The sequence below is a fragment of the Leucopleurus acutus genome (assembly GCF_964270905.1).
Source record: "Leucopleurus acutus genome assembly, chromosome: 4".
NCBI classification, from domain to species: domain Eukaryota; kingdom Metazoa; phylum Chordata; class Mammalia; order Artiodactyla; family Delphinidae; genus Leucopleurus; species Leucopleurus acutus.
Genome location: NC_139146.1, coordinates 33,350,528 through 33,362,565, shown reverse-complemented (window position 1 = coordinate 33,362,565; position 12,038 = coordinate 33,350,528). Strand labels below are relative to the sequence as shown.

Genomic DNA, 12,038 nt, shown 5'->3' with positions numbered 1-12,038 from the left:
TTTAATATAAAAGAAGCCTGAATTCTAACTTGGGTAAGATGGTTCTTTGGGACATTAGTCCACCATCTTCTTGGTCAGCTGGTTTTCTGCATAAAGCCACTATCCCTTGTTCCAACAACTTGTCTCTCGATTTATTGGCCTGTTGTACGGGAGCAGTATGAGCTTGCACTCAGTAACACTACTTCTCATCACCTCTACTGCTACCCCTTGGTTCTAAGCTATCATAGCTTCGTCCTTGGTCTCCTCTTTTACCTCTGTCCCTCCTATTGTCTATTTCATGTATAGTAGCCGAAGTAATCCTTTTACATGTAAGTCTGATCCTGTCACCACTCTGCTTAAAATTTTCCAATGGTTTCTCATCTCATTTGGTATAAAGCCAAAGTATTAAGGTTACACAAGATCTGAACCACTGATCTCTGTAAATTTATGGCTTCCACACTCCTCTTCACTCATTCCATTCTATATATAGTATCCTTACTGTTCTGCTTACAAAGTATGTTACTACCTTGCACTTGCAAGATGGAATATTTTTTTCTCAAGAAATGTATATAACTCACTCTCTCACTTCCTTTAAGTTCTCTTCTCAAATGTTTCCTTATCAGCTAGATTTTCTTTGAGTCCCCCACATAAAATAGTAACTCTTCTCTAATGCTCTCCAGAATCCTCCTCCTTGGCATTCTCTATTGCCCTTCTTCTTCATCTTCTCCTTTTAAAAATTGAAATATAGCTGGCATACAATATTATATTAGATTTATGTGTACTAGACAGTGATCTGACATTTGCAGACATTATGAAATGATCACCACCATAAGTCTACTAACCATCTATCCCTATACAAAGTGATAACAATATTATTGACCATATTACTTATGCTGTGTATTACATCCCATGGCTTACTTATTTTATAACTGGAGGTCTGTATCTTTTAATCTTCTTCACCTATTTCACACACACCCCTCTGCCATCTCCTTCTCCTCAGGCAACCACCTGTTTGTTCTCTATATTTATGAGTCTGGTTTCATTTTGTTTTGTTATTTGTTTGTTTTGTCTTTTAGAGTCAACATACAAGCGAGATCATGTGATATCTGTCTTTCTCTGTCTGACTTATTTCACTTACCAAAATAACCTCAAGCTTCATCCATGTTGCTGCAAATGGCAAGATTTCATTCTTTTTTATGGCTGAATAGTACTCTATGTGTGTGTTTAAGTATATACCACATTGTCTTTATTGATTTATCTATTGATGGGACACTTAGGTTGCTTCCATATCTTGGCTATTGTAAATATTGCTGTTATGAACAATGGTGTGTAGATATCTTTTCAAATTAATTTTGTTTTCTTTGGGTAAATACCCAGAAGTGAAACTGCTAAATCATATGGCAGTTATATTTTTAATTTTTTGAGGAACATTTATATGGTTTTACATAGTGGCTGAACCAATTTACAATCCCACCAACTGTGTGTGCAGGTCCCCTTTTCTCCACATCCTTGCCAACAATTATCTGTTGTCTTTCTGACGACAGCAATTCTAACAGGTGTGAGTGGGTATTGAATTGTGGTTTTAATTTGCATTTCCCTGATGATTAGTCATGTGGATATGTATCTGTTGGCCATCTGTATGTCTTCTTTGGAAAAATGTCTACTCAGGTCCCCTGCCCATTTCTTAATTGGGTTGTTTGTTTTTTTGATGTTGAGTTGTATGAGTTCTTTGTATATTTTGGATATTAACCTCTTACTGAATATATGGTTTGCAAATATCTTCTCCCATTTATTAGGTTGTCTTTTTGTCCTGTTGATAGTTTTCTTTGCTGTACAAAAGCTTTTAAGCTTGATGTAGTCCCATTTGTTTATCCTTATTCTTCTTTACTTTCCTCTATGGCACCTAAAGGCCACTAAATGTCCAACAATACATGAATGGATAAAAAAAGTGTGGTGTATATGTATACAACGGAATATTACTCAGCCATTAAGAAAAAAAGAAATCTTGCCATTTGATCCAGAGAATATTATGCTAAGTGAAATAAGTAGGACAGAGAAAGACAAGTACCACATGATCTCACTTATATGTGGAATCTAAAAAACACACTAATTGTTTACCTTTTTTGCTTATTGTCTGTATATCCTCCACTAAATGCAAATTCTATGAGGACAGGTACTCTTTTTTCACTGCTTTAGCCCCAGTAACTAGAATGGTATCTGTTTTACCGTATGTATTCAGACATATTGTTGAAAAATAATGCATTGGTTTTTATACTATTCAGTATATTTTTCTTTATGGTTGAAATATATCATAAAAAAATGAAATAAATTCTAAAGAAAAGTAAACTAAAACTTGAATATCCTTCAGATAGCAACATTTCACATAAATAGTGTAGTATATTCTTCTCTTCCATTCTTAGTATTGTTGTTGATGGGGATAATATATCTGACTTATGAGTACACAGAAAAGTTAGTTGTTTTAAAAAATTATTTATTTATTTATTATACAGCAAGTTCTTATTAGTTATCTATTTTATATTTATGAAAAGTTAGGTTTATATCACAAAGTTTTAGCAAATTGACCCAGAACTCTGAGACTTACCATAATTAGGAATACATAAAGTGACTTGGGGTTTAGTGACATTCAAACAAAAATTTAGTGACATTTTAAACAAAAATCTCATTTTAGACGAGGGTGTAAGGGAAAAGATTTAAAACCACTTAAATTTAAAATGAACAGTGACTTTTCCTAGTAAAATTTTACTTTATCACAAAATGAAAGTCTCACATTACTTGAGTTGTCAATATTCCTATTTTGAGCTTTTAAAATCAACTACTCAATCTTTTTGTTTCACTCAGGAGTTAAAATGTAGTGGACAAATAGCATAGAATATGAGTGACATCAGTGAGAATGGCAGAGTAGGGATCTCAGAAAAGCTGCTCCTCCAAAACATAATGAGAATACTGGCAAAGATTATCAAAATGAACCTTTTAGAATTCTGAAAATTAAACAAAGGTCTGCAGCAATGTATGGAGTACAGTCAAAAGAAATACCTCTATTTCAGTAAGAATGTGAGTTCTGTGGTGCTTTAGTTTGCCCTACTCTCATTTCCTTCTCCTCAGCTCCACCTTAAAAACCAACAGTCTCACAAACCAGAAGTCTAGCAACCACTGGACAGGACAGAGTGGTTTTAGAGCTCCCAAAAAGTATCATTTCAGGGAATTATGATTACTTGACATGTCTTCCAGTTCCTTAGAAACCTCTCCTCACAGTGTTTGCCTTTATTGGACCTGACTCAGAACCCTCTCTGTTCAAAGAGACTTTTCTCTGGAGGTATCTGTCAAAAAGAGTCAGCAGCAATTGTTTAATATTGTAGCTGTCTGAGGTGGCCATAACAGTTGGAGCAAAGAAGAAGCTGACAATAAAAATTAAAAACTAAAATTAAAAGCTGGGGAACGCAATGTCCATAGGGGTATGTGAAAGTGCTAACAGAATCCTGGGTATCTAGAACTCTGTCAATGCAAACATAGGATGTTTGGATGCACAGGAAAGACCTGAGAAGGCCTTAAGCTCTCACCTTTGGTTGACCTCAAGACCTGAAATAGTTGTATGAATACAATCACATATTAGAAGATAGCTATGTTAAAAAGACATAAGTGGGGCTTCCCTGGTGGCACAGTGGTTGAGAGTCCTCCTGCCGATGCAGGGGACGCGGGTTTGTGCCCCAGTCCGGGAGGATCCCGCATGCCGCGGAGCGGCTGGGCCCATGCGCCACGGCCGCTGAGCCTGCGCGTCCGGAGCCTGTGCTCCGCAACGGGAGAGGCCACAACAGTGAGAGGCCCGCATACCGTAAAAGAAAAAAAAAAAAGACATAAGTGATAATAGTATATGAACAATACTGATACTTAAGTATACTAATATAATATCCATCTTCTTTTAGAGTTTATGAATTAAATCAGCAATTACGTACCAGATCTGTTTTTGGAGGATCTGGACACTCAGTGGAGAAATAAGGTGTTGAACTTCTGACTCCACTGCTATCAGAAGTTGGCTTTGGAGGTTGAGCATGCTGTCTGTAAGTAGCACTTTTAGGAGTCCAACAAAACAGGTTGATTGATTCTCTCACACAACGTTCAATGTCAATTTCTAGATAGAAAAATTAAAAAAAAAAGCAAACATAGAATTTGGATTGCTCTATTTATGTAAAAACCACAATTTTTCCTAAATACATATACACAAATATGGCTAAGATGATAACTAATTAGAAAAGATGGCAGTAAAAAAGTAATCTAGATACTAATCAGCATATTTATGATTGGAATGGTAGAGGGTATCTGGTATTACTATGTAGATACATATACACATATATTTACATTTGTAAATATATACATACATTTTTATGTGTGATTTTTGGGTATTATTATCTATATATAGATATACATACATATAGTATATGTGTTTATATATTTCAGTATATCATTATTTAAACATTATAACACATCTCCTTATTAGAGAATCTTAACTGATAATATTTTCACTTTCTCAAATTAAAGGTTGGGTAGAAGGAAGGCTAGAATTTGGGAGTGGGCAAACAAAAGATTCAGAAGTTAACAGACATACTTGAAGTAAAGTGTAATGAAAGTTTCATTTCCATATATTAAAGATGATATAAAATAATCAGGGCAAAATTAATTAAAATCTCAGTTCAGCATTACTCCCCTTTTTAAAAAAGAATTTCTTGATTTAACTGCAAAAAAGTATAAGTGGGGCTTCCCTAGCGGCGCAGTGGTTGAGAGTCCGCCTGCCGATGCAGGGGACACGGGTTCGTGCCCCAGTCCAGGAAGATCCCACATGCCGCAGAGCGGCTGGGCCCGTGAGCCATGGCCGCTGAGCCTGCGCGTCCCGAGCCTGTGCTCCACAACGGGAGGGGCCACGACAGTGAGAGGCCCGCATAGCACACACAAAAAAAGTATGTGAGGTTTCATATAGACAGAAATTAAATGTACTCAATTAAAATAATAAAAAATACTTCCATAGAAGATTTCCCCTTCTTTCTCAGATTTGAAAGAAATTTAAACATCTTTGATACAGAGGTAATATACACAGGAAAGTTATTACAATGCCAAATTATTGTTTGTGTGTTTTGATAGGACTGTAACTCTTTAGGAGGTTAATACTCCTGATGGAGAGTAAGCTGTTACTCTACAGGGAAAGTGGAGCTATCATAGAAAAGCAGTAGAAATTCAAGAAGTTTACTAGGATGAAGGAGTTTATTAGCATGGACTAGCTTTTCCATTTCTATATTCGTATTATTAGTAAATGGCAGACATTATCATTTCCTCTGCAAAAGTCCAAGTGTGTCAGTTCAGATAAGCAATGAAGAAAAATATATTACATCCCTTACAAAGGGGTAAGGTCCCTATTTCTCTTTTTGAAATGAAGAGCTTATATATAAGGGGAAAAGGAAATAGACATTTAAGTTGATCCTGTGAATGGTGCATGAATCAGGCACTTATAGAATTATCTGCTTTTATAAGGTGGAAAACCCTTAGAGAAGGGCAGGGAAATGGACACTTAATGAGCATCTACTGTGTGACAGGTGTCGTATACTTTCACATAGCCCATTTAATTCTTACAGTGATTATTATAGACAGGTACTGCACTCCCCTCATTTCTGCTGAAGATGAAGAAACTAAGACATAAACAAGCTAAGTGACTGAATGTGTTAAGTGTTTTTATTACGAGTAGAATATCTGAAGTTACTAAAGGGTTATAAGGCATCTTTCATTTCCCAATTTATTTAGATTTGAGAAACAACAGCCAGCAGGTCTAGAAAGACCAGTTACTCAATTAAACATTCCTTTATCTGCTATTAGTGATGTTTGCCAACTTCACAGTTGGTTACTTCCATGGCTGCACAAAAAGGTCAGATTTCATCACCCCCATATGTTATTCCTAACATAAAATCTATGAAACAGAGTTAAACATGTTTTGAGGAATGGACCTATTTATTTGAGAAATTGTCAATACAGTGAAATGCATTCTTTTAAAAAGTTCTGTAACATTGTCAACTTGATATTCCACAAAGAGAAGAATACAGACACCAATGAGAAGAAAAATAAAAGTTCAAGATACGTTCCTCTACTCCACTTAAGATGGAAGAGATGTGCTCAATTCATTTTAGAACACTTCCAATTAATACGGTTAAGATAAAAATTTGCAGCTAAAGAGAGAAAACTTCGTCACCTTAAAAAAGTTTATCCACCTCACACTGTTTAATCTCCAAAGGAAAAGAATTTTGGACCATAAATTTTGCATCTGCAGTACTCAAATCAGTTTGACATATCTGTCACCCATTAAAAGCCTGAAAGTCAAGTTAATGATGCAGATCAGAGCTTGTAGTTCAGTCCTTAAATCACTGGCAATGGAAGAGTCGTTTGTATCTGGTTCCAGAACACCCTACCAATACCATAAAAGGTTTACAGTGAATCTTGAGAATTTACTGGCATCCACCCCGATTTGAGCTTGATTACTACTGGCAGATATCCCATTCTCCATTCACTTGACCCATGTCACCTTCTCCATCTCAAAATCCTTCCAAAGTACTTTACCATAACCAAAATATTATGAAAAGTACTTTATAAACTGTACATTAAAATATGTAATTATTCTTTTAAAAATAATCTCTCATCCTAAAGCACTACTACTTTCTATCTTGCATTTGCATTTTGATACAATGCGTTTGTGAAGAAGTATGTACCCTGGATATGGTTTCTCAGGTTTGATTCCAAGCTCCACGAGGTACTTTGTGACTCAGAGAAATAATTTCTCTAAATCTCATTTTCTTTATCCTCATCCATTACTATTGTTTTCTCTCATAAATACGGAACTATTTTCAAAATGATAAAACGCAACTCATGATTCATTTGGGCAAGGGTAGGTAGAAAAGACAGCTCGCCTGAAGCCCTTCATTGTCTTGCTTTAATGACTATGAAATGCTTCCTAGATATAGTGAACAGCTGTTGACATGGCACTTCTCTTTACCATCATCTAATTCCCTTTGGTTCATCCCTAATTTGGGGGCTAAGATATTATTTTCTCTCTCTAGATTTACTGCATTATTTTGGTGGAACACATTTTCTAGTAAAGGATGCACAGAAGGCAAATTACTTTGGAATTGTCTATTAATATATTTATTCTGCCTTTGACTGATAGTTAGGCTAGGCAAAACATTCTAGGATTGATTTATTTTTCTACAGAGTTATGTAAGGCAAGGGTTCCATTGTCTTTCTTCTGAGAAATTTGATGCAATCTTGATTTGAGATCACTTGTACGTGATTTTCCACCTATCTGTAAACTTTTAGGATCCCTGGTGTTCTGAAATTTCATAATGATACATGTAATTGTGTATCACTTAATTGATGGTCTTTTTGTAATCCTTCAGTTATAGAAAAAGTTATTGTTTGATGTCTGTAATAATTTCTTTCTCACTGTTTTTCCTCTTCTCTTTTCTTTCATAAGAAGAGTCCTGAACATCCTGTATAAATTTCCTAATAATTTTGCCTTTTCCTCTTACTTTCCATCTATATTTTGGTTCTATTCTCTGAGAGATTTCCTAAGCTTTATCATATACCTCTTTCATATAAAGCTTATTGCATTTCCACATCATTTTTAATTTCCAGTAAATCTTTTTTGTTGTCACTTAAAAATTTCTGATTTTTCATAGTTATCATATCTTCTCATAATTGTTTTTCTGAGGATAGTCCTTTATTCAGTTGGTGCTGTTCTGTGTTTTTTAGCTGGAGGCTTTCCCTAGAGGTTTGGTGATCGACGACTGCATATTTAAAAGAATAGCACTAAAAATCAGATTGGAAGTTTTGTATATGTGGGTAGGGCTTCACTATAGGTAACCTGGGGACATGGTCATTTGTTAGAGGACCCTTATAAGTAAGGTATTTCTCTTTTTGGGAACTTTCCATCTCTCCAGAGGATAATTCTTTAATCTGTCTAAACTAATCTTTGCCAGCATTCTGGGAATTGACCATGGATGAGCCTGGGGATTGTAACTATGAACATTTCCTCACTCTGGCTCTCTGCTATGCTACTGACTCTGTGTCTCAAGTCTCTATGATTCTACTACTCCAAAAATGTACCTCCAAATTTACTGTATCTATGGTCATGTTTTGTAAAATTTGCAAAAGTAAAAATATCTAAACCACAATCAGTGAAAACTGTTGTCTTTACACCAATTTCCCCTCCATTACACTTCCTCTTGTGTTAGGCAACATAGTGGCTGTGGATACTTTGATATAACTAAGCTAAATTCAAGATATATTTATTATGGTTTAATGGGTATTCTACTGTTATTTGAAGTCACTCTGGGGTATTGACATAGATTTTTCTCCTTGACCAGAGTCTAGTCAGGCTCCTCTAAGCCTTTTCTTGACTATGCCTCAACCTTGGCCTATAAAGACTTGAACAAAACTCTTAACATAGTTTATAGCAATTCAATGTCACATCTCTCAGATTACCCTAACACCCTATAAAGGCCTGCCTGAGAAAAAACAAGGCTGCCAGAAGAATTTAGCATTTGTTCCAGTCAATACCTGAAGACAGGGTCCCTGTCTTCTAGCCTCTGTAGGAAGGTAGGAGCCTAACTTTGGTAAGTGTCAGTTAGCAAACACAGATATATTTCACATGGACCAATGCCCCCCTTCACACTTTTTATAATTTTTCACTTCCCTGAATCTTCTAGTCTCCTCCCTCCCTATTCCCTCATTCTCCCTTTAAAATGCCCAGGCACCTCTGTACAAATTGAAGTTGAGCTCAATTCATGCTGGACTATTATTGCAACAGTGTATTACTGACTAAAACCTGTGCTTACCACTTTAATGAGTGTCTGGCTTGGTTTTCTTTGACAGTATAGTAAAATTATTGCTAGCTCTAGGAATGACTTTCTGGAATACTCCCACCACCCACTATACAGGAGTAGAGGTCGTAATGCAGTGTGAATGTGTTCTAGCAGTAGAAGTTTATGGGCAGGCGAAACATAGTTGACATGTACATAGCTAAAACCAGACTGAAAAATTCTTCCAAATATTAAACATGTGAAACTGTAAGCAGAGAATTAGGTTCTCATTGATGCCTGATTAAAAGAGAAATATTCTCCTTCTAGAAATATACTTCAATAATGCTACATATACAGTTATAAGTGTACCATTAACTTTTTTTTCTTTTTTTGATAGGAACCTCACAAAAAATAGCATTTCTGTATTTATAGAAAACAAACTTGTAGCACTAAAACAAACAGAAGTGACATCTGTGCTAAGTCATGTTTTATGCATTACTACTATAAATAATAAAAAACAAATTTCAACCAACCCTGTCAGTGAAAAGACAGATTATCTATTTTTTCTATAGAAAATATTGCATAATTATTGTTATATGAAGAGATGATCAATGAATATGAAGCAAAAGAGGAGGAAAAATATAGAGGTATGTCAGACATTTAATGAATACAAACATTATGCTATTTTTCTGTTTTGTAATTTGTTGTGATCTCTTTGCTCATGCTAAATATTCTTTTAATAGCCGAATTTTGTATTGTAATTTATAACCTCTCCTTAAAGAGGGGCATCTCCCCACACTACATAAGCTTCAGGCCACAAAATCTAGATCTGCCCCTATCTTCCAGTCTTCTGCTAGGTGGCAGAGGAACAGACTCTTGGCTAAGAGGGTGGGAGCAAAGATTTGTAGGGGTGAATGAAATGAAACTGTTCCTTATGCAGACATACATTCAACTGTTCCTTCTCTGGTTTTCTGCCTCATCTTTTCTTTCACTTTCAATTTCTGAGACCTTTTGGTGCTCTGCATCAAGAACTGGCTTGCTTCTTTTTGGTATCCTCCTTTGCAGGAAGGTTTAATATTCTCTGATTTATTAAGTGAGTTACTACTGATGTAATTGCTTTCTATCTTCCAAATATTTGTTGACATTTCTTGTCTACTAGTGCTCTTTTTACACTCTCTTTGTTTTTAAAATTACTCTTTCTTCATTCCCTTACTGTCACTTTAGTGATGTTTCAGAAGGTAGCAGAGACAACCATGTATACAGTCTGTCATTCTTAATTGGAAAAGTTTCAAATTTTAAAGGCTGTGGTTCAAAAGGGGTGGGAATGAAGTTAGGAGACGGGCATGGTGAGCTTGACGTTTCACCCCCTTGGTCTAGCTCCAGGTCTGCAAATTAGCAGTTAAGATATTTGCTCAGAAAGCAGTATAATAACAATGCCACACTGCTAAGATTAACTCAGGAGGCAGCATGATCTGCGTTTGAATCAATTCAATTATTTACAAGTTGTACATCTTTGGTCAACTCATTTTTCTGCATCTCTTTTCTTAATCGTAAAATAGGAATGATAATACTTAATTGTTACGAGGACTGTTACGAGGTATAAATAAGATTATTCCAGCACACAGTAGGAACTTAAGTATTTTACAGACAAATTTTTAGATACATAAAAAACATAAAAAATTTTAGCACTTCAACTAAAATTAAAAAAAGTATAAGCCTTAGATCCCACTAAGTCTGCCTTCTTGTTTTAAACCCAGTTGAAAAATAAGGAAGGGACTTCCCTGCTGGTCCAGTGGTTAGGACTCTGTGCTTCCATTGCAGGGGCATGGGTAAAAAAAAAAAAGGAAAGAAAGAAAAATAGGCTAGTTTTCCACTTTGCAACTGGTAGATTTCTCTTTAGAAAGAGATTGCCTTTTAAACAGTAGTCTTTTCTACTTTTCAAAATCCAAAGACTTAGGATATCATTCAGTGTTAAAAAGAAATGAGCTATCAAGCTACAAGCAGACGTGGAGGAAAAAGTATGAATAGGCTGTATCCTCTATGATTCCTATTACATGACATTCTGGAAAAGGCAAAACTTTATAAGGACAGTAAAAAGATCACTGGTTGTCAAGGTTTCGGTGGGTGAGGGGAGCAGGAGAGGAGGAATGAATAGTTGAAGCACAGGGAATTTTTAGGGTGGTGAAACTGTTCTGTATAATACTGCAATGGTGAATACATGACATTATGCATTTATTGAAACCTACAGAACTCTACAATATAACCTTAATGTGTACTATAGAATTCAATTAACAATAATGTAAGATACTAAGGCAAGATGTTAAAAATAGGAGAAATAATGAGCAGGGAAGAAGAGAAATACAGGAACTCTGTACTACCTGCTCAACTTTTCTGTAAACTGCTCTAAAAAAAGTATAGTCTATTAATTAAAAAAAACAAAAAACAGGGACACAGGAGTGACATCAGTAAAAATGGCACAGTAGATGTCTCCAAGGGCACTACTTTTTAAATAAGTTTTTTTTTTTTTTTTAAAGAACTACTGAAAGAAGTTAAAATTCTGTAATCATGTCAACATCCTTGTATTATAGTTGATTTATCTCTTGACTAGGGTAACAAATTATGACTTTTCATTCAAATGCAAAATAAACTTCATTGACAAAAAAATACTACCACTTAAAAAAAAAACTCTGTGCATTATACTGGACATTTACCAGACATTATGGATTTGCAAGAATTAGAGTATTAATAATTTATCCTAATTCTGTAATCACATGACAAAAGGAGTCACTGAAGCCATTTCGGAATAACTTGGCTTACATAAGACATTTAACATATTGGGCAATTTGACAGAAACATTTCCTTCCCCACTCTAAAATTCTCATCTGTACTTAACAATAGTATGATTATTGCTCCATACCACACTTTGAGATAATAAGCCCATGGTTGTCTTTGTGAGGCAGGTAGGGAATAAGTAGACAGGAGAACTGCTAAGGATAGAAAATAAATGATTTTGTATATCCAAACAACAACCATAAAACATGGCTTGCTTAAATGAAGGAAGATAAGTTGTAGAGATAATGTTTTACATTTAAAATGGGTTAAAATTTGTTAAAAGTCAAGTTTCTATATGCTGTTCACTGACAAACGACTAACACAGGCAGAAAGAAAAGAAATGGCTATGGAAACCTTCAAGATGGCAGAGGAGTAAGA

At 35.3% G+C, this 12,038-nt stretch overlaps 1 protein-coding gene across 2 annotated transcripts in view; it reads right to left on the bottom strand.

The window, feature by feature from the left end:
• TBCK (TBC1 domain containing kinase) overlaps positions 1-12,038 on the bottom strand; it is a 231,941-nt gene that overhangs the window by 61,964 nt on the left and 157,939 nt on the right. For both annotated transcript variants that reach the window (XM_082838412.1, XM_082838411.1), the window contains one exon: positions 3,951-4,126. In XM_082838412.1, coding sequence (XP_082694538.1) covers positions 3,951-4,126 — 176 coding nt within the window. The remainder of the gene's footprint in view (positions 1-3,950; positions 4,127-12,038) is intronic.